Source organism: Populus nigra, chromosome 18 (genome assembly GCF_951802175.1).
Source record: "Populus nigra chromosome 18, ddPopNigr1.1, whole genome shotgun sequence".
In the NCBI taxonomy this organism is placed as follows: domain Eukaryota; kingdom Viridiplantae; phylum Streptophyta; class Magnoliopsida; order Malpighiales; family Salicaceae; genus Populus; species Populus nigra.
In genome coordinates, this window is record NC_084869.1 from 3,836,330 (window position 1) to 3,860,578 (window position 24,249).

The window sequence follows — 24,249 nt, forward strand, 5'->3', positions numbered from 1 at the left end:
GTTTATTAATGTCTTGACAATGTTATTGTCTTTTTTAAAAATTTATCCAGAATTTTTTTAATATAACGAGATTGAGAGAAAATATCAATCCATAAAATATTATAGAAATTTTAATTTTTAACGTGACATCTACAACACCAAAGTCTTTCATGTCAACTTATTAGTTAAAGTTTTTTTGGTAGACTTTATCATGTATATATTGCTACACAAGATTAGCTTGTCATCCACACATACAATGACATAACATTTATATTTGTTTTTCACATAAGCATATTTATCAGTTTTATTGATTTTAAACTTGTAAACCCCGCATAAAAATAGGACCAAATGTATAAATAACCTACGAGTAATAGAAACTCAAAATAAAAAGAAAAATGAGTAAGCGATATAAATAATAGAGAATATGATGTGAAATGGAGATAATGGTCTCCATGATTACATACAAGATTATGGATGGGGTTCTTACATGAATTATAAATTTAATTTAAAATTCATAACGACGACAAAACCAATAATGAGTTTTAATAGATAAAAGAATAAGAAAAATGAGAAAATGATCCCAAAAAATTAGTGATATAATAAATAATAAACTATAAGAAAGGATAGTATAATAAGAACGCAAGAGTGAAAGTGTAAGCACTAGTTAAAAATCGGTAATGCTATTGTGAAACGATAATAAGCCCAATAAATAAATAAAAATAAAAATAATACAAAATAAATATATCTGAAATAATAAAATTATCTCAAGGGTTTAGAGGAATAATTGATATGATTTACGTAAGGATTGAACAAGAAAATTTAGATTTTTGATAAAAAATCACAACCAACCAATTTTATGTTATTGTACATAACTTTTAATCCAACCATCACATCAAGCTAAAATTTTATATAAAGTTGAACTACCTTGGGTTAGAAGTTAATTTCAGTAGGATTTCAAAAAGTCTTCATAACTTAGGTCAACATCTAAGTAGTTTACTCAAACAATATATGAAAGCTTAAGTAAGTGGAAAAATTATAAATAGAGGCAAATCACCTCTTTAAATAGACTAGAACAGCTGGAATTTCTTGCACCAATGAAGTTTCACTTCTTTTTTTTTTTTTGAAAATTTTGAGAGAAATACCTTAAGAGAATTACATTTAAGTGATTAAAAAGGGTTTTCAAAGGAATTAAAGGAAGGATTCAAGCCTTTTCAAGGGTTTTTAGAACTTAAAAAATAAGAGTTTAAGAGCTAAAGAGAGAAAGAAGAAAGAGGAAGAAAACGACTTAAGTTTTCCTTGCAAAATACTCATTGATTTATTGCTAACAAGAGGTAAGGAACTCTATTACCATGATTGATCAAGGTTTTATAATGTTTTAGAGCTTAGGTATGAATGTTGGTGTTATGGAAAGTTAGGGTTTGAGTGATGAATTATTTGAAATGATTATTTTAATTGAATTAATTGTTCTTGAGCTTGAATAATTAATGTGTATTGTGAAATTAACATAAAAATTGAAGAAAAATTAATGCTTCTTTTTTAATGAGGGTTTCGACCAATGGTGGAATGAGAGGATCAAGATCAAATAGATAAACCTGATAAAAAAATATATGTTTAATTATATTAAAAGTGTGTTCTTGAACTTAATTGTGATGAGTTAAATTGATATATGAGAAAGAAAAGTGAAAAGCAACCTAGGATGACCATAATGTTCATTTTATCCAGAACAAACAAATGGAGGAATTATGGTGTTAATGAAATATTTTATGATATGTATGAATGATATTGGTTTCAAAGAAAAAAATTCAAGAGGAAAGAACTTGATTTTTAATCAATACCTTTATTTGTTAGGAAAGGTGAAGATGATGTTGTGTAAAGTTGAATCGAAAGCTTGAAAACAATAGAATTTATAGTTGATTTCTTCAAGAAAGTTGTAGATATTAATGTTAGCTTTCAAATAGGCCTAGGCTTGTTTAATTTGGAATTATATAAATCAATACATAAGATAAAAACTGAGTAAAATTCTAAACAAACATAACTCTAGACAGATTTTGGATGCTATTGTAATTGTTGATTTTAAATTTTAATATGATGGCATTTGGTTTCTTTACAAAAGTTATATATATGGATGTTAACTTTCAAATGAAACTAGTCTTAATTAATTTGGAGTTATATAACTCCATCTATAAAGGTTCAAATTGATATAATACTGGATAAATTTTTTATACTACTGTAATGGGTGATTTTAGGTATGTAAATGGAAAAACTAGGTATTCCTTTCATCATGAAAGTTATAGCTCTATGTCTTAGCTTTCCATAGAGATAAATCATGCCCAAAACTAAGTTTTAAAACTTTAGTTATGATTAAAACACTAGACAATATTTTAGGTTGGTTAGGCTGAATCTACTAGAATTAGACAATTCTAATCTTTTCTTGGAATTGCTGTTGAGAAAGGGTTTTAATATCTGAATTTATAAAAATAAATATAAACATTAAAATTTGTAAGGATATAGTATTTTAAGGATTTTTCTTATTATTGGCTTGAAAGTAATAGTTAAATGAGAATTGAAATGAAGTTATGATATTGATTGTATTATTGATGATAATTGAATCTCTAATGGTACAAGGGAGGTCATGGAGATTGAATAGCAACAAAGAAGAACAACACGTACACGAACTTTAAGTAGGTGCCATACGCCTTTTCCTACTTAGAGAATTTCTTAAGCATTATAAACTATAAATTTCTATAAATGTGTTGCATTTATATAATGTTAATATCAAGAAAGGGTTGATTTTACTAGTTGCCCTGAGTAAATCTAGTGGTGTCGGTACAACTAACTGGTTATTAATGGTTCATTTAAGGGTGAAACTCGAAAGTTGATACATGGAAATGAGATTGTGCATTTATGTATAAAATGTAGATTTTGATCAACAAAGTGAATTTGTTATATATACAACTAATAAGTATTTGTTGAAATGTATATGTTGAAATGTATATGTCATAGAAAGATTAATTTGACTAGTTGCCCTGAGAGGAGTTAGTGGCATCAGTGTCAATAATGATAAGGGGTGTAGTAGCTCGTTGACAATCAAGCTCAAAAGTTCGTGATAAGTTAGATTTCAACAATTTTTTTCTTTAATTATTATAAATTTGATGACTTTTTTTTAGGAAACATATAACACCGTGTTGTAGGAGAGATATAAGAACAATCCTTCGACCTATTCAAAACTCGATCCAGATTTATGCTTGAAGGGTAGATCGTCTAGTGGACATGATAAAAATCTGGTTTATGGTATCTTTAACACTACAACCGAGGATAAACAGGGAAGCCATATTATATTGATTGTTGGTTCCTTGCAATCAGGTTTGAGCCAGTAATCTTTGGTCGTCCAAGTGATTATATGAGAACAAGTTGAAGCTTAGACGACCCAGTTTAGTGCTGAGACGACCCAACTTAAATTTGAGATGGTCACCTTGAGGGATAAAGTTAATTTTCTTGAGCAATTGTTTTCGATCTTTATTGGTTCATGTGGTCTACCTTGTCGCCCTCCTGGTTTGGATGAAGATCCGTCTTCGCCTCCTCCTCCTTCTTCCCCATCTGTTATCTACTAGATAAATTATATTCAATAATATTTTTAAAATTAATAATAAAATTTTGGTTTTTTATTTTAGTTGTATTATTTCTTAATTTTTTCGTTGTTTTGTTTATTTTATTTTATTTTTAAAACAACATCAAATACAATAATGATAGAATTACTAACGGACTTTGAATCATACATGGAATGACCAATAGAATAAGCCCCTCAAAAAGTACCAAAGAGTTTTTAAAAAATTACAGGACTTTGCCACTCACAGTTATAGATGAAATTACCAACAAACTAAATCCCTTAGAAAGTTTTAGAGAGTTTGAAAAAAAATTATAGTACTTACCACTATTAAATGTGAATTACCAGTTGTTTAATTCTGTCAATAATATGCATATGATTACCAATAAAATTACCAACAATTTATTATGCCATAATAACCAATGAAATTACCGGTAGAATGGATGTCAATTTTTTTTTGTTTGGAGTTGTTTTTTATATGTAAATTTATTAGTGATTATATTATCAAAAAAATCACTAATAATATATAAATTACTAACAATATGCTTTTTAAAAATATTTTACCTTTCATGATTCTATCGGTATATATTTTTCCAAAATAATAGGTGTTTAAAGACCAACAAAATATTTTGCCAGTGTTATACAATACTCTGTTCCTCTTCTTCTTCTTGAAAATTTTTGCTGTAAAAGGTTAAGATGTCGTTCCCCATCTTTCCCTCCATTAATTCACTTCTTTTTCAAACAAACGGCTAGTAATAGAGAATTATGATGTACCGACTGCAGATATTTATTAGATCTATTAGAATTAGAATCAGATAGCATTTAAACTTGATGTAATGATGTCCTTAAATTTATTTAATAAAGGTAATTGTTTGGAAAATACTATTATGATATGACATTTCAATTTTGTAGTAGTGATTTCAGCATTAAAGCTCGGAATATGGTATTTATTGAAAAAAATAAAATAAAGGAAACCTTGAAACTTCAAAACTGAAGGCCTTAAGTTCGGATTCTGCTATCATGAATCATGATTTTAAGGGTGATAGTGTGGAGATGGAGACCATGGCCACCTCTGCCTTTAATTTTCGATGGCCTTGAACAAGTTCACTGAGGCCATAGCCAACTTTCGTGGTAATTTGGAAGCTTTTGGCCTCTAACAAATCTGTTCTCTCACAGCCCTATCGTCTCCAAGATGATCACATGCACGAGAGGGAAAAAAGAATTCTTTTGTAATATCACATCAACTAATTTTTCAAGATTTTAAAGTTAATAATTAGATAAATTTTCAATTATTTTAAAATTTATAATACTCAAATTTATAATTTTTAAAAATTAACCCATCATGGTGGCACAAGAGACAACTTTACTCGGGTAAGAGGTGACATCAAAAATTGCCATAAAATCAAACTCTCTTCTTCTCCCTAGCCACTCTTGCCACGCTTAATTTGACCAGCCAATATCGATACCAAATCCCATGATAGAATCAGGGGAAACTACAACGAATTTGTGCCGTCTAGGTAAGCCAAAGATTCTGGTCTTCCCCACTCTTGGCTTGATTCGGTTCTCACCAACCCGCCCTTACTTTAGACTCCCACTAAGAATCCAATATGTGTGCTACTTGACAAAGGGAGTGGATACGTGAATCACAACAAGAATAAAGCTGGGTTTGCCCTATCAGACAGTTCGAAGGCTGAAACTGATGATGATCTACTCTTGCACTAGAAAAATGAAGCCTCTTGTTTATTTTCTTAAGTTAGTGAAGACAAGCGCATCAAACAATTTTTGGTGGAAAGCAAATTAAGCTCTACCAGAAATGTCGTCGGACGATGGTCACTCCTAACCACCCATGCATCCAGCATCATAAGAATCTGTCCTTATATCGAATTATTGAAGTTGTGATATATAATATAATAAAGTTTTAATAATTCAGAGAATCATCATGGCATATGTAAACTTTCCACTATAAACAGCGGGGGTGCATGCATGTTTGTGTAACTCGTTAGCTATAAATTGTACTCTGATTCATAGATTTGTTTTCTCAGTAGCTTCTGATATAGGTAGCAATGGAGGGTGGGCACAAAAATTGTGGTATTTTGCTGGTATCACTGGTTATAATCGCCGGGGCATTACCATTTTGTTCTTCGCAAGCAACTAGAAGGTTTCAGTTTAATGTAAGCTAGCCATGGATGGACATATCCAAGTGGCCTTTCAAACCCATATGTACAGACTTATTGGAACATAGGAATCATTCAATTTCGTGTACGTTTTCAGGTTGAGTGGAAGAAGGTAACTCGTCTATGCACTACCAAGCAACTTCTAACGGTGAATGGGCAGTATCCAGGCCCAACCATAGCTGTTCACGAGGGTGATCGCGTTGAGATTAAAGTCAAAAATCGTATTGCTCATAATACTACTCTTCATTGGTGAGTTTACGTTCTTGTGTTTGACACTTGCGAGCAAAAAAATAGAAACTATGAAGCATGTAATTCTTGAAATGTAACAGGCATGGACTGAGGCAGCTCAGAACAGGATGGGCTGATGGACCAGCTTACATTACCCAATGCCCCATAAGAGGAGGCCAGTCTTACACCTACAAGTTCTCTGTTATTAACCAAAGAGGCACATTGCTATGGCATGCTCATTATGCTTGGCAAAGAGCATCTGTCTATGGTGCTTTAATAATCTATCCTCGCATGCCGTATCCATTCTCAGCTCAGATTCAAGCTGAAATCCCTATCATTCTGGGTAATAATTATATGTTCATTATCTTCCACAGACAAGTGATCAGATATATTTTTTTTGATTCTTGACATGCTTTACGTGTAACAAAATGCAGGTGAATGGTGGAATGGGGATCCCGATGAAGTTGAAAAAATAATGATGTTGACAGGAGCAGGGCCAGATAGTTCCAACGCTTACACCATAAATGGAATGCCAGGACCTCTCTATCCTTGCTCTAACAGAGGTAATTGTAACTTTACTGTCTCTCTGTAATGGAAAGTGACGATGATCTGAAATGGTTCTGTAATTTTATGCCGTAGATACTTTTATCCAGACGGTGGAGTATGGCAGGACCTACATGCTTAGGATCATCAATGCAGCTCTAGCTAATGAGCTTTTTTTTGCAATAGCAAAACACAAATTGACAGTTGTGGAGGTTGATGCAGTCTACACTAAGCCCTTCACAACCACATCCATTATGATTGCTCCTGGACAAACCACAACTGTTTTAATGACAGCAAACCAAGTTCCAGACTCCACGGGCAAGTTTGCGATGGCAGCAAGGCCTTATCTTACTTCTGTTTTCCCCTTCAACAACTCCACCACAATTAGTTTCTTGAGGTACAAAAATGCAAGGAACCGCAGAGGAAAACCTCCTTTTAATCTGAGTAGCCTTAAACTTTACAACCTTCCAGCAATGGAAGACACTGCATTTGCTGCAAAATTTTCGGGCAACATTAAAAGCCTTGCATCTCCTAAGTACCCATGTGATGTGCCTAAAACAATTGACAAGCGAGTGATAACAACTATAAGCCTAAACCTTCAAGACTGTCCTGCAAAAAAACCCTGCCTAGGTTTCAGGGGAAAGAAATTCTTTGCTTCAATGAACAACCAATCCTTTGTTCGCCCTTCCATCTCAATATTAGAAAGCTATTACAAGAACCTAACCACCACTAGTTTCTCCTCCGATTTCCCAGAAAAACCACCAAATGCTTTCGATTATACAGGAGGAGATCCACTGTCTCAAAACATGAACACAGAATTTGGCACAAAACTTATAGTAGTGCCCTATGGTACAAACTTAGAGATTGTGCTGCAAGACACTAGTTTTCTTAATTTGGAGAACCATCCAATTCATGTCCATGGTCACAACTTCTTCATTGTTGGGAGTGGATTTGGAAACTTCAACAAAGCCAAGGATCCGAAGAGATACAATCTTGTTGATCCTCCAGAGAGGAATACAGTGGCAGTTCCAAGTGGGGGATGGGCTGCTATTAGGATCAAGGCAGATAATCCAGGAGTTTGGTTCATACATTGTCACCTAGAGCAACATACTTCGTGGGGTCTTGCCGCTGGCTTTATTGTCCAAAATGGTCAGGAACCATCTCAAAGGTTGCTTCCGCCTCCTCAAGATCTTCCCTCCTGCTAATTAATCATCTTCTTTAGACACCAGTCAACGCCTTGCTGCATTTAAGAATCTTCCCTCAATTTGTTTTTTTTTTGTTTAATTTTCTTTCCATGGATGCACAAATAGCTACATGGTTTGGTTTGCAAGTAGTAATGTTTTGTAATAGGCAAGTGGAGAAGTATAGTCTAGTTTGTTAAATAATATTTATCTAGTCTTATTTATTAAGGATAAAATAGTATTTTCAGTTTAATCTATATATAATTTCTTTGTATTTAGGTTAACTTGAGTACTCATAATAAACATATTATTAAGAATTCTAGCCTCCTTTTATATTTGATCTGAATTACTTTAACATGGTATCAGAGTCTGGTTGGTCGAACCCTTGGCTTGTTAATTTTATAGAATTCGCTGCCCCTGTAGAAATCATGTTCACCAATGTCAAAGCCATTACTGATATCAAAATCGTTATCATCATCCACTTCATTCCTAGTAGGATGTTCCAGCACGCTCAATGCATTCTTTTAAAACTTAACTTCAGATCCATTTTTCAAAACATCAGACATGGGTTGTTTGACCAATTAAAAGATAGAGAATGAAGATCAAGTTTTGTGCTTGCGGTTGAAGAATTAATATCTAAACCTTTATTTTGGATTATTTAGCTTCTACAATTTGGTATTTCTGTTCTGTCTCTGCAATTGTTTTGGTATTTCATCTTCTCTTCAGTTTCTGCAATTTGGTATTTGCGTTCAGTTTCTAAAATTTGTTTTGGAGTGATATTTTGTCTTCCGCTTCTGCAAAATCTGGTATTTTGATTTTCCTTCAGCTTCTGCAATTTGGTATTTCTGTTCTGTCTCTGCAATCTTTTTGATATTTCTTCTTTTCTTCAGTTTCTGCAAATTGGTATTTGCGTTCAATTTTTACAATTTTTTTGGAGTGAATTTTGTCTTCCGCTTCTGCAAAATTTGGTATTTCGACTTTCCTTCAGCTTCTGCAATTTGGTATTTCTATTCTGTCTCTGCAATTGTTTTGGTATTTCGTCTTCTCTTTAGTTTCTGCAATTTGGTATTTGCATTCAGTTTCTGCAATTTTTGCTAGTGATATTTTGTCTTCCGCTTCTGAAAAATCTAGTATTTGGACTTTCCTTCAGCTTCTGCAATTTGGTATTTCGTCTTCTCTTCAGTTTCTGCAATAAAGTATTTGCGTTCAATTTCTGCAATTTTTTTTGGAGTGATATTTTGTCTTCCGCTTTTGCAAAATCTGGTATTTCAACTTTCTTTCAGCTTCTGCAATTTGGTATTTCTGTTCTGTCTCTGCAATTGTTTTGGTATTTCATCTTCTTTTCAGTTTCTGCAATTTGGTATTTGCGTTCAATTTCTGTAATTTTTTTTAGTGATATTTTTGTCTTTCGCTTCTACAAAATCTAGTATTTCAACTTTTCTACAGCTTCTGCCATGACATCTACTACCAAAGAGATTGTCTGGTTACGTTGGTTATTTGCTGATATGAGAGTTTTCTTTTCTCATCCTATTCCTATGTATTGTGACAACCAGGGTTCTATTCAGATTGCTCACAGCTCGGTTTTTCATGAGCGAACTAAGCACATTGAGATCGATTGTCATCTTACTCGTCATCATCTCAAGCATGGCACCATTACTTTGCCTTTTGTTCCTTCTTCCTTGTAGATTGCAGATTTCCTTACCAAGACGCATTCCATCTCTCGTATTCGTTTTCTAATTGACAAACTCTCGATTCTTGTAGCTGCCGTATTGTGAGTTTGAGGGGAGATGTTAAATAATATTTATCTAGTCTTATTTATTAAGGATAGAATAATATTTTCAGTTTAACCTATATATAATTCCTTTGTATTTAGGTTAACTTAAGTACTCATAATAAATAGATTATTGAGAATTACAATCTTCTTTTATGTTTGATCTGAATTACTTTAACATTTTTGTGTACTGAAATTTGGCGGTACTTGGTGCAAATTTATAGTTTTCGGGCGAGACAAAGTAATGCTCGGGATTATTTGGCAAGATTTTTTTTCTCTTTTATTTAACCTATTTGTTTAAGAATGTATGTTCTCCTTGCAGGGGAAAAAACTCTATATATAGAACATCAATAAAAAGACAATAAAATTAACTAACGTATGTCTTGTTATGCAGTGACCAAATATTGCCTATGCATTGAGGTTGCATTCAGCATTGTGGTAAGCATCACATTTAGGTTTTACTTGATTTGTGCCACGCACTATGTCGAGCACTATGTCGAGGGCTTGAACCTTTTTTTTATCGGTTAAAAAAATATTTCTGAGTAATGTAAGTGTGTTTTGAGAAGTAAAAAGAAAACATGGTGATTCGGGGCATAGACCAAAATGAATAAAAAAAATAGTATAATTTAATTAGGTAATAAAAAAACAGATAATGATAGTGAATTGGCTAATTTAAACAAAAAAAATCAAGGAAACCTTTAATAACATAAAGGGTTACCAAAATGAAAACGAAAACAAAGCTAATATTTCAACCAATCAAATAAAATAAAAAGAAAAACAATTGAAAAAAAAATATCGGTTTTAGCCAACCTAAATAAATATGTCAAATACGTAAGTCAGGTCCTAAAACCGAGATAAGCCAACACAAAGTAAATAAAAATGTCAAAGTTCAACTCCAAACAAATCCAACTTAAAAGAATGAAATTAAAAAAAAATTAGAAAAAAAACCAAAAAAACAACTAGCAAATTAAGCAAGCTAGCGAAACTCTGCAACCCGAATCATGCGAATGAGATAATATAATAGAAGATAAACCAAAAAATATTAAAAAGCTCAATTCTAAAACAACTCAATGCCAAAGAATGAAATGTAAAAACTATTAAATTAAAAAAATCCTAAAAAAAACCCAAACCACACAAGCTAACCCGTCAAATGTTAAATTAAAGGGCTATTAATAAATTTTTTATTATTAATGTTTAATATTTACTAAAATAAAAGAAATGCTCTTAAATCAATATGATATTAACCCAAATAAAAAAAAAACAAGATGAAAAGGCATTTGAAAGATGGTTTAGCATATTTTCTAAAAAAATTGAAAAGACTAAGAATTCCCTGTAAGTTTAAATTTTTTTATTTCAAGAGTAACAAAGTCAATTTATTATTAAAAAAAATAAAAAAATCTATTTTATCCTCGTATAATTTGAAAATCATAATTTAGTCATGCTAAACACATCTTACTCCAATGCGTAGTTTAAAAATTTTATTGTTGAAGGGAAATTTTATAATTTCATTGTTCTAATAAAAAGTATTTTATGCTTGCATTTTTTATTTTTTTTCTAATTTCAACTACCCCGTAGCAGATTGTTTTGTGTTGCGTTTCTGTAGAGTGCAACCCAAATAAAGCCTAAGTGGTAGTAGTCCATTCCCCTGTAGGCCCATTTAATATGAGCCCTTAGCAATCTTGGAGCTATAAATAGCAGGGGGCAGCTTGAGATTAAAAAAATTAATTAAAAAATCAAATTAGATTTGATTTGGGTTCAGATTATTGAGAGTGAAGAGAAATATTGTTTGAAAAGAGAGAAATATTGTATTTGAAAAGAGAGATTTTGTATAATTAGTGTTTCTAGTATAATATACATGAGGCTAATTTGATTATTTTTTTATATTTTAATTTTTTTTTGGTAACCACCTTAAATTGTGTGGTTTAATTGAATGATTAACTATCTAAAAAATATTAAGGTGTGTCCTCATCAAAATTTAAATAAATAAAAAAACTCAAACTGAAAAATGCACAAAAAAAAGGAGGGTTTGACTAAAAATATAAAATAAAAAAACCAAAATAAAAAAAAGGGTGAGGTGAGGTGCGGTTGACAAGAAAATCAATCCCAACATTGTACGTCTTTTCTTTTTCTCTGCTTAGGCGACCTTTTTAAAAAAATAAACAATGTGTTATTCATAAAACTAGATTCTGACCACTATTATAATGGTTGAAAAATTAATATTTAATTGTTTGAACCTTAAAAATCTAATTTCCAATTAATTTTCAATTGAAAACATCTAAAAACACTCTCGGTGCTTTAAAAAATATTTTTGTGTCTTAAAGTTCTCAAGTCTGGATATACTCTCTGAAGCAAGATAAAGGTAATAGAAACACTCCTCTAGAACTCATTGAATGAAACTTGTTAACACCAAAATTAATCATTTTAATGTCCCGAATCAGTGACAATTGATGATTTTTTTTCTTTTTAACTAGAATCTAACGACTTTCTCTTTTATCTCTCAAACCAGCAACTAAAAAACAAGGAAAATAAAATTTTAGACCTAAATGAAACTTTCAAAAACTAAAAGGATTATAATATAAGAAAAATAAAAAATAAGGGGATAAAAAAGAATTTTGTCGTGTTAGTTTTAGACTGGCCATGTCAATTTACTGCTTTTTACAATTTGATCCTATGTCTTTTAATTGTGTTTTTTTACAACAAATCATAAGAAATCAGTTACTAATTTGATTAAAAAAAAGAAGAAGATGCAATTGGAAAAAAAATCCGAGAATGAAAAAAAAAACATTGGATTCATGTTACTTTCCCCCAAATCTCCTAGTTTATTGTATAATTAACTATTCAATGCATGCCATGTCTCATCCCTATAAAACTATCATAGTATTATTAAGCTTTAAACTACAAATATGTGCAGATAAGCCCTTGAACTTTGTACTTTGTAGCAATGTACGTCCTTCCCAGCCCCATCCAATTTTTCTTTCAGTGTTCAAGTTTAACCATTTATTAGATCATATGGCCGCATATTAGTATGGTTACGGTTGCTTTTTAAAATATTTTTTCTTAGAAATATATCAAAATAATATTTTTTTTATTTTTAAAAAATTATTTTTGAAATCAGCGCATCAAAATGATATAAAAACACCAAAAAATATTAATTTAAAATAAATAAATAAATAAAAATTTTATTTTTAAAAAAATTCTTTTAAAACGTAAAAATAAACAGAATAAACCATTCATTTATTTGAGTGGTTTAATTATTAACATTTAATAATTGAAAATCCATCTCTGCATATTTATTTCATACCTAATAACTAGGCTCATGTATAGCTGATGAACTCAACTAATAAAATTTAATGCTGTTCTTATCAGTCTGGAATTTGAAGGCTCTGGCTGTGTTAGAAATTTAAGGCTTGGTCGCAGTGAACATGACATATCACACCTCATTGAATTAATTGTTCTACACAATAAATATTATCATGATCCTTTTTTATTATTATTATTTTTTAGTTCGAGAAAAAAAAAAACCCGACGACTTTTGGGTTTGTATGGTGTCCATTCATCCTTTTTTAGGTTTTAAACCGATAATTTTAAAGTGAAAATAAAAGTTTTATACCCTGTTTAATAATTTGGTTGAATTCACGTTTTCAAAGATTTGAAAAAAAAAAAATTTTGTTTAAATTTTTTTTTATATTTTTAGATTGTTTTGATTTGCTGATATAAAAAATAATTTTTAAAAAATAAAAAATATTATTTTAATATATTTTTAAATAAAAAGTATTTTAAATCGTAATCACTATCACACTTTCAAATACTATTTAGATTTTAAAGTGATAATTTTAAAGTAAAAATAAAAGTTTTATATCTGTTTAATAATTCGGTTGAAATCGTGTTTCTTAAATATTTAAAAAAATTATTTAAAATTATTTTTATATATTTTTAAATTGTTTTGATTTACTGATATAAAAAATAAATTTTTAAAAATAAAAAAAATATTATTTTAATTGTTTGTTTGTTTTGGATGGTATATTGATAATTTGCCATGGCATATCAAGTTAAATTGTTTGTTCAACTTGATGTTGATTACAGATGGAAAGTGAAAAGGTGCTTGCCATTCGTGTGTGTGTGTGTGTGTGTGTGTGTGTGTGTGTATATACGCTTCTTTTTTCCCTCTTAAAAGCCATGGTTTCTGGACACTGATTTGAAAAAGAACTTGATTATAGGATTAATCATTGAGCTAACAGAACAATTTAATTATTTTTATTAAAATAATATCGCTTTATTTTTTTATTTTTTTCAGTGTTTAATCGGACCAGAAAACTTAACCGATTTAATTAAATCTTATCAAGCAAAGTACTTTTAGTTTAATTTAAAACTTTACCAAATCAAACTTTGATTTTCTAATCCCTATGAAGAAGTTTAAGCACAGACTCCAATATTCATGCCTTGTTTATTTTAGCAAACAAAGCCAATTCAATGAGGATACGATAAGCAGAACTGATTTTTTTTAGTTAATATACGTGTTCTAGCCAGTATGCATGTATTTTATTTAATTTTATGAATTTTTAAATTAACAACTATATAATTATCCAATCATTCTAAGATTTATAAAACTCGAACTAAATTTAAAATCTGATAAATTAATTATACCTCCTCTCAGAGTTATAACTGATACTTTATGTTGCTTGTAGACTTGTAGTTGCTGTCACATGCCCTTGTAGACAATTCTGGCAAATGGCAAAGTTGTATAAAGGCTTCCTCTATGCTTATGCTTGCTTCCAAAGTTGTAGTGTTTTTCATCTCCTCACAAGCATAAATAGGTCGAGAAAGGTTAAATGGGAAAAAGGGGGGAAAAAGAAGAAGAAAAAAAGTAAAAATAGAATCTGTCAATCTCATCAGGTGCTTGGTAATGTTAAACATGGCCAGGAAATTGCAAAGTTCATTATCATCTATATCCAATGAAAATACAGGAATAATCTTATTTTATATTTCAAATAGATAGTTACTCATGCTTCATCTCTCCCATTCTTTGAATTGATGAGCCTCTTGTGGACCGCAGCTCGACCCAATTCTCTTCGTGCCATGCATGGTACATAAGACAACAAAACAAGATTACACTAGCCAACCTCAAAAGAACATATTGGGCAATTAGCAAAGAAAGTGAAAAAGAATAGGCAAATTAACATATCGTTAAATTTTTTTTGAATGAAATAACATATTTTAAAATGTTATGTTTTAAATCCGCAATATTTAATTGATGTTATATTTGTAAAACATGAGATGTAATTGATGACACGTTTCAAAACTGAGACACCAATTAAATATCGTGTTTTATAAATGTGATATCAATTAAATTTCAATAGTCATCCCTAACCATTCCACGAAAATCCAGCTGTAAAATACCTTAAATTTCAGACATATAAATGATTTTTAAAGTAAGAATTTTCTAATTTAAACATAACTAGATCAACTGTCATTTTTTCATCCTTGTACGGAGTCCACATGACCTGTTGAAGGTAAATATCTTAAATATTAAACAACAATAATTCAATGAAGTTAAGGTTTTTTTTTAACAAATGGTTAAAAAAAATACTTGGATAGGTTATTGTCTATCTAGCTTGCTCTAATAAAGTGACAACACATGTGTTTGATTATTATCAAATATTCTACTAGTTTACCACCTAACATTACAAATATGCTAGTTTAATTGCATTCTTAAAGTTACAACTAGACAATATAAATGCATATAATTGCAAAATAACATTACATTACATGCATCTTAGTGGGAGTTGAAGTTTAACTCCTATAGTCTAAACAATTATAAATGACAATCTGTGAATTTAGGATTGATTCATATGGAGATGCTCTCAAGACTATAACTGTTATAAAAAAATGAGTTATTTTCTTTTTCATGTTAACAACAAACATTTAAAATGTAATAAAAAGTCCAAGTAAAACTGCAACGTCCTATAGTCATCTCCCCATGCCTTAGATGAAATATATGTCTCACATCTTCATTACTCAATCAATGCATGGATCAAGCCATGGTTAAGCAATATGCTCTAGACAACTAATGTATAAAAAACTAGTATGAAACAAATTTGGTTGAACCCACTCACATAGTTTTATTAACTTATATGTCCAATAATAAATCGTAACCTCATCCTACATAATAATTTAAAATATAATTATATAAATATTTAATACCTTTAATGTTATGTAATTAAAATATTTATTAAATCTAAATACACTTACAATCCCAGCAAAAAAATTCATCCAATCGATGTTTATCTTGCAACCATATAACATAAGTGTTAGCAAGCCCAATAAGCATATACCGTGACTCAAACTCTCCATAAAAATAGTCATGCTCTCTAGAAATATCAACCTTATAATGTGTTTGCCCATCATAGGAAGAAGATTTGTCACCTCGTGTGCGTGACATCTTATGTAAGAGTATATGTGTTTAATATGAAATTAGATAAGTTTAATATGCTTTAAAAAATATCATATATATATATTAACAAATAATTGTATTGTGATATATACATTGTCAAATAGGACATGTTTTCCTAATATGTCATGTTTCATTGCATATGCCACATCTATAATGTGCATAACCCTTTCTTGCATCTTTCTTGTTATGCAAGTAAACACTTGTCAACCATGCTCGAGTTTCCATATAAATAAGTCTGTTTCAATTCGAAGTCTAGTGTAATCATTTCATTCTAACTCATTTGCTAATGAATGAAATAACATTTCATATACTAATTCAAAACTTTGAATCGTGTAATGATCATTAATAAACTGTGTAAAATCTAAATGATTCTCAGCACAACATGCAATAGGGGTGTTGACATGAAAAACTTGTTATTTAGAGTTGAACAACATTGCAACATGATCTCTTGATATATCTCTTCAATGTATAAATGATATATTGCAGCTCGTTATTGAATAAAATCATTTGTTTCATGTCTCTATTTGACCCAATAACTATTACAATTGTAAAATATTAATTGCATTAAAGCTGAAACAGGAATTGCACGAGCACATTTTAAAATATGATTAAATAATTCTAAAAGATTTGTTGTCATATTACTATATCAGTGACCACCATCATAATATAATGTCTATTTTTATTTTGCTTCCCGTTCAATCTATTCTTGATATGCTAGGTCTAACTTATACATTCTTTCATACAATAAATCAAATTTAAACATTGAAGGTTCATAACACATTCTCATCAAATCTTTTTTTGTAGATGGGTCTTTAAATTTATGATTGAAGTTGCTAACAAAATATTGGGCACAATACCGATGATATCTTATAGGTTCATGTTAAATTTCTTCTATTCCATTCTTTATGCCTGCATGTCTATTTAATATTATACATTTATATGTTCCATCATCGGTAATGTATCTTATAAGCAAAGTAAAAACCATCTTCAATTAAAATTATTTTCTTTATTAACAATTGTAAAAGTTAACAAGAATATCTTATTAAAAAACAATTACAATGAATTATTTTTCATCATATCATCCATACAAATATGTATCATCAATATTGATTAGTGGTTTATAATACTTAAAACCTTCAATACGAGCTCTAAATGACAAAAAAACATCTTTTAAAAACAATTGTACTATCATCAAGATTTTATTTGTGCGCCCAATCAACAATTATTTTAGTATTTTATTATTTTATTGCCAACAACAACCTTGGTAGTTTTTCAAACGACTCCTCATATGAACCAAATAGATGCTCAAGCACCTTCTGTTTTGCAACTCATTCTTTGTTATATGATATTTTATACTTGTGATGAAATTTTATTTCATTTTGTATGCTTGCAACCATCATTGAAAGATTTTCCATCACAAGAGTTGATATAGCATTAATAATAAAATTTGTAGCGAGCTAATGGTGGTCTTTTTAGATAAAAATCGAGCTACATGTATATGGTCCTATTAACTTTTTATTTCAAATGAATCCAACCTTTTATGATATCCCGCCACGTAAATACCACTTACATTCAGGTGCTTGCATACATTGTAATTGATCAAAGGTTGAGTTCGACTATTGAACTCGATATTTAACTGAATGTGCAACATGCCATTATTTAACTGCATTAATTAAATTATTTTTACTATTAAATGTTTGTCCAACCTCCAAATCAAAGCCTCTTAACAAACATCTATGACTAAGTGCCCAATCATGAGAAATAACAAATGCAGACCCAAAAGCATATCTAAATTTAGGAACATAAGGTATTATTTAATCATTAACATCATTATCAACATCATCAATATTTACTGTGATATTCAGGTTTAACATCTCATCTTCTTCATTGTCACTAGACTCAAAATAGTCAAATCTATGTTGATCAACAAATGAGTTCTAAAAAATAGTATGATCAATCCTTTGTAGCAAATTATTTGACAATAAATAGTTTTTCCTCTACTAGTTGACTTTGAAGAATTAACAAATTATGATGCATTTATACATATTCAACTAAATGTTGGGACTCATAAATAATTTGATCGACTACTCACATGCAATACCATCATGTTCAATTCATTTTAGGTGACAGAATCAATCATTGCCTTAAAATTATTATCATATACAATCGGTACAAGATAATACTAATGTTCACCAATTTAACACTTCCAAGTTATTTTAACATCAATATCATTATATTTCTACCCAAGTCCATGATAAATAGTTCTTTCATTTCCACTTATGATATGCCTATATTATCTTTTAACAAAAAACTACTCCCGCTATTATATGTGATAATATTATTTACATCAAGAACAATAATGTCACTATAATAACATATCATAAATATATTATAAGTCATTCTGTTAAAAAAAGGAAACAAATTGAATTCTCGTCAATGAGATATAATTTTAATTAAATTGCATTACATCAACCTTAATTGTCAAAATCCATAGCAAATTCAGAAAAATTCTCAAAATTTCACGCAACACACGACAAAATTAAATGTAATTCATGATATCAATTCTAATTGATATTTTCATGTTCAATTGTATGAAATCAAATTCAAATTCATAGCAATTTCAAACAATTCAAAGAAAATACAAAATTCAACAACTTATCCACAATTCAATAGAATGTGTAATTCTTCAAAATTTTACTGCATTCATGTTCTATTGCATGAAATCATTAAGCATAACAGTTAACATTATTAGCTAATTTCAACCAATTCGCATAGAATTCCTAATTCGACAACTTATCTAAAATTCAACACAGCACATAATTCATTAAAAGAATTAATTCCTAATTAATTCAAGTTATTTTCATGTTCAACTATATCAAATCAACTCTAATTGATGGTATTCATAGCTAATTAATAATTAATTTAACAAATCATAAATTCAACCTTAACCTTAAACAATAATTGTATTTCAACTAAACAAAATATAAATTAAATATAAACTCATATATTTAATAGTAATGTAGTATGTTTACCTAACTTATAAAATCAAAAAATATTGGAGCGGTAGGGGCAACAATAATGTCGGATTTTGAAGAGAAAAACATCCTAAGATGTTTGGAGACTAAGATGTGTCAGTAAATATCGTGTTTCTAAAGCACAATCAAATAAAAATATATTATTTTATAAAAAAAATTAATTAATGTTATTTAGCCCAAACATTTAGGTTACTGTTGTAATTTTTTAAAAAAAATCACCTCAAAATCACCGTACCGAATAGGTACATTATACTAATACAGGCACCGGGAAAGCACACGAAAACCAGTCATGCTCGTATACTAACATGATAAAGTCCTCGTAAATCGAACTTTTTTGACTCAGGAATGATTTAATCAATGATACTATTCACTAATCCCCTCTCCCCAACTCACTTTAAACAAGACCAGCCATCATCCTGTACAACATTTTTATTAAGAAATATGAAAAAGGAGAAATGGTGGGATCAGACACTTGATAGAAAACACATTATAACTAGATGTTAGAATGATCATTCTACATCTGTAGGATAATGGATCGGTTCTAACCGAAGCTGTGAAAACCTTATATAGTATGCGTCTAGCTAGCAAAATGCCAAAAAATAACTCAGCCCCACTCTCTCAGCTCTGGTTTCCATAACCCCACCATTCTTTTCCTTCCTTCTTCTCTAACCTTTACCCTTTATTCATCTCACACTCTTCCTTACAACACCCTCTGAAAGGGCAAACCCACGAGTACAGACTACGTTTCTTTCTGACACCAATGTCCCTAAACATTCTAACTTTCCTCTTGTTACTCACTTGTTTTCCTCTTCTCCTTGCGGGTTTGCCCAACCCGGACCCGGCTACAATTCAACCATTTAAACCAGGCCCAACACCGCCAGCAACAATCCCTGCATCCCCTGAGCAATCTAACCTTGCTGGTTGCCCATTAGAGCTTCCCAATGAACTCTTCAATGGCATTAAATCAGCTTGTGGTAGTGGCTCCTCTGCTAGCGGGCACCTCCACAGGACCCGGTGCTGTCCAGTTCTTGCTGCTTGGCTTTACTCTGCTTACTCTGCCACTGCACTTAGCAGAGCTAACAAAGTAATCCCAGCAACAACGGGTCGTTCTCCATCGTATGACATGCCCTTGCTTCCTGATGACTCCGAGACTTGTGTTGATGGGCTCTCCAAAGGGTTGAAAGAGAAAGGCATAGAATTGGTTAAGCCTAATGAGACTTGTGATGTTGTGTATTGTTATTGTGGTATTAGATTGCACCCTCTGAGTTGCCCGGAAGCCTTTTCTTTGAACCGAAAGGGAAAGCTTGTTGGGGATAAGAGAGTCAAGAAATTAGAAAGAAATTGCTTGAGTAATAGTAACAATGTGAATGGATTTCCTGGTCTTGGTGGCTGCTCCAAGTGCTTGAACAGTCTTCACTTGGTAAGCTAGAATCTTTCTTTCTTTAATTAGTTTCGATTATAATGCTTCGAATTCTTTGTTTTTCCAATTCTTGGGTTTGTTTTGTTTTGTCTTGATTTGTTGTTTAATGGTTGTTGTGGAGGAAGGAAGATCAAGAAGTTGATAGGGTTTTTGTGTCTTGTTCTGCACTTGGTAAATTGGGAAAGTTGTGCCTTCATTTTTTTTTTGCTTACTTTACTCCCATTACCAATTTTCTATTGGTGGGAATCTGAGATATTTGGTGACAAAGGAGTGGCCTTGTTCCCAGACTGAAGTGCGAGTAAGAGTTAGCGTTTGTTTATTAGGCAGTTTCCTGTAAGATTCATCGTTTCTTACATTGTCGAGTACAATGCTTGGCTTGGATTAAGACCTGATTATGGTTTGCTGTTGAGTGTTGCCAGCAAGAACAGGTGTTGTGTGATCTTAGAATTTTTTTTATTCTCAATGTATAGTCACAGTGGTATATGCAATTAGATTCTGAACATTTCAAATATCAGTTATTTTATTTCTACTTTCTTATGATTCGGACAAGGAGAATTTGAAAACTTTGGAGGCTCTTAACTCTCTATGGCAATGCCTGAATTTTCACCACTTTTATGTTAGTGAGATTCTTTCTTTATTCTATGTTGGTTAGATTCTCTTACATTGGTTGGATGTTGGAAGACAAGGGTGTAGCTTACATTAGATTTTAATTGGAAGTTGCACCAAATAATTAGTTACAACTTCAAGCACCAAAACGTGTACTTCTCCAATGATAAACAATCTGTTATTTACCTTTTCTATTTGATAATGATTTGATGCAGCTTAACAACAAGAAGACTTTAAATTCAAGCAAATCAGACGATAGGACCGCAAGAATGCACAACAAAGATTGCCAGTTGATGGGTCTTACATGGCTACTTGCCAAGAATCGCACGGCTTACATTCACACAGTTACTGCAGTCATACGAGCTATGATGCTGAGCACCGGCGGCTTTGATCCGCAGTCGTGCACTCTCAACAGTGACGGAATGCCTCTAGCCGTAGATTCTTCTGAAATCTCCAACAATTCTTTGTCAATCTGTCATCAAGTTCCCATCTATGCAGCCATGGCTTTCATTTGTTTGTTAAATCTTCTACTCATTGTACCATCCACCAAATTTTAGACAAGAGGGCATAGCTTCTTCATCTTTGTGAATTTGTAGCTTTGAGATTGTATGGTATGTTGATCTCTGCTTTGTGCTATGCTTTTCCCTTAATTGTTTTGTATTTGTAATCAATCTTTTCACTCTCTTGGTTTGTTGACAAATAGAGGAGTTTGGTCCTGCAAGCTAGCTTATGATAATATGATTTGTAATGTGGGTCTCCTCAGGGCTCCATCATGAATATGTGCCATGCACTCATACTGTTATGTATTGATGAGACAATTTGTGGTTCATTTTCTTTTGTTTGGTGGAATTATTTTTGGACACAGCTGAATTCTTCACGGGAAATTTATGCAGTGTCAACATCACACAACGGGTCTTTTATCTTCTTTGGTTCTTCCATGAAGAAGATCTATGATGGGGAAGTGGCTGCCAACTGGCTGGGGATAATAATAACAACAACAACAACAAAAGGTTAAATAGGATGTCTGTGTGTATAGGGATTTATTTTAAATAAATCTGTGTTAGTAATAGAAAACTATTTTCTTTTTTTTTTCCTTTTATAGTTTTTTGTAGTAAAAAAAATTTAAAAGATATGTTCATTTGTTAAAAACAAGGATAATTTTTTTCATGAATTATGTCAAATTAATTATTTTTTAATAAAAAAATCAATTTTACAATATGAGCATTAGATCCGAGAGGATGATAACGGTTAATTTAGATTTAGATCCATTCTATTTAATTACACACCTAAAATGAGCTTGGAGATTTCAATTTACACTCAAAAGTATTGATGGAGTTAGATTGACCCAACTCAAATTCACTTGTAATAATGGAGAATATGTTAATACAAAAAAAAAATCTAAAAAAACACCTACACACATCAATTAAACAAGTATTTTTATAAAAAGAGACAAAATCAATTGCACAGGTCATACACGCGTGTTAGAAAAATAAATGTTATCACCTCGAAAACAATTCTGCTCGTACGATAATGGTTTACTATATGATACAAAAGCGAATCAGTAGGGTATTGGCTAACATCACCCTTAACTCACGTATCAAATTAACATTTCATAAAACAATATTACATGTATATAACTTTTAAAACATCATGATTTTTCTAACTTTCAAAGAATATGACTTGTTTAAGGACCATACTACCCTGTGTTGAACACAAACCACACAAAAAACTATTTTATTTTTTTTATTATATGAAAATAACAGAGTTTCCATCCTATTAACATGACCTATTTAAGGATCATACTTCTAATAGGTTGATCATTTGATAAAAATAAACAATACAAGCCTATATATATATATATATATATATATATATATATATATATATATATATATATATAGGCACACAAACCTACAAGAAAATAAACTTACCATTTGTTTTAAGAAAAACAAAAGAAATAAAAATATCTATACTTAAAACACATCCATACAAGAAAATCAAACAACCACATAAAAATTATCCACACATGACAATCAAACATTTGTATACATGATCATACCATCCTTCCAAACCTTTTGTTGGGTATTGATTCGACCTTATCACTTTTCAAAATAGATCTACGGTGGCTTTACAACGAAATAACACTTATATCAACCCTTTGAATATTTACAATATCCATATAAAAACCAATAAGATCATGTTACCAGTTATACAAAGCAAGTAAAAACTCATTTTATATTTGAGAATGACCTATTAGAGCTGCCGCAATTGACCAAAATTCATTGGAAAAAGGTAATGCAGTGTTAATGCATTAAGGATGTGGTGGTGCAAGCTCACACACTTTGCTATAATTGGTGGTATGTGGATTCACGCACCAACAAGATAGAGGAGTGTGACTTGCAGGAACTGGTGTGACTTTCTCTCCTCTTTTTTTTCTATGTCGGTAATGAAGTCCACCGCTATTCTAGAAGAGAGATTAGGGCTTAGAAATGTTTGTTTTATATTATTTCTCTCTCATTCCCTCTCACTTTCACTAGTTGCAGCTGCTATTGATTTTTTCATGGTAGTGGATGGGCTATTTAATAAAAAAAAAGGAGAGGGATTGTAAGGTAGTTTTGATGATTGAATATCAAGATAAAGATGAGAGGAGCCATTATATTTATTTGGGGTTGTCAATGAGGAGGACATGGTTATGTGTTTGATGGCGACAACGAAGCTTCTTCTGGTTGTTGGTAGTGGTTGGGTCAGTGTCAATAACAACTATTTTACTTTTGGAATGGATGAAAGATCATCACTTAGATAAATACATATTAAAAGGTTGACCTAACACCTACAAAGTGTAAAGAGCATAAAACGAGGCAATGACAAATCAGTTACTAATAATAACCATATAGACTTTTAACGAGAGTATATGGTTTAATATGTGCTAGCACGAGGTATAACCCATTAAGGCACCTCTAATTTCTCATGCTAACCTAAAATGATGTGTATGGAAATGAGTGTTGCGGAATGAGTGCATGGGTACAAGTCCATATCCAACCCAATATACATGATAACAAAATATATGAAAATAAAAAATAAATAAATAAACATGAGCACAAAAACCCATATAATAAAATCACACAATATAGGTAATTATATAAAAATAAAAGGAATAACAAGCACATTATTTTCAAACAACCAAACTAAGCCTAACCCATACTAATTCCTCTATGGAGTAGTCATTTTGTCACAAGAAAAATCTCGACGTTCTTGAT

The 24,249-nt window shown here is 30.9% G+C and overlaps 2 protein-coding genes across 2 annotated transcripts; both read left to right on the forward strand.

The window, feature by feature from the left end:
* The first annotated feature begins 5,594 nt into the window (after positions 1–5,594).
* Positions 5,595–7,962, forward strand: LOC133677822 (laccase-1-like). The gene is made up of 5 exons (XM_062099949.1): positions 5,595–5,754; positions 5,855–6,006; positions 6,087–6,328; positions 6,420–6,548; positions 6,625–7,962. Exons 1-5 carry the CDS (start codon positions 5,647–5,649, stop codon positions 7,731–7,733), a joined length of 1,740 nt encoding a protein of 579 aa, XP_061955933.1. The 5' UTR covers positions 5,595–5,646; the 3' UTR covers positions 7,734–7,962.
* An 11,518-nt stretch (positions 7,963–19,480) lies between these two features.
* Positions 19,481–21,821, forward strand: LOC133679005 (uncharacterized GPI-anchored protein At4g28100-like). The gene is made up of 2 exons (XM_062101561.1): positions 19,481–20,386; positions 21,208–21,821. The coding sequence occupies exons 1-2, from the start codon at positions 19,727–19,729 to the stop codon at positions 21,547–21,549; spliced, it is 1,002 nt and encodes a 333-aa protein (XP_061957545.1). The 5' UTR covers positions 19,481–19,726; the 3' UTR covers positions 21,550–21,821.
* The last annotated feature ends 2,428 nt before the right edge of the window (positions 21,822–24,249 follow it).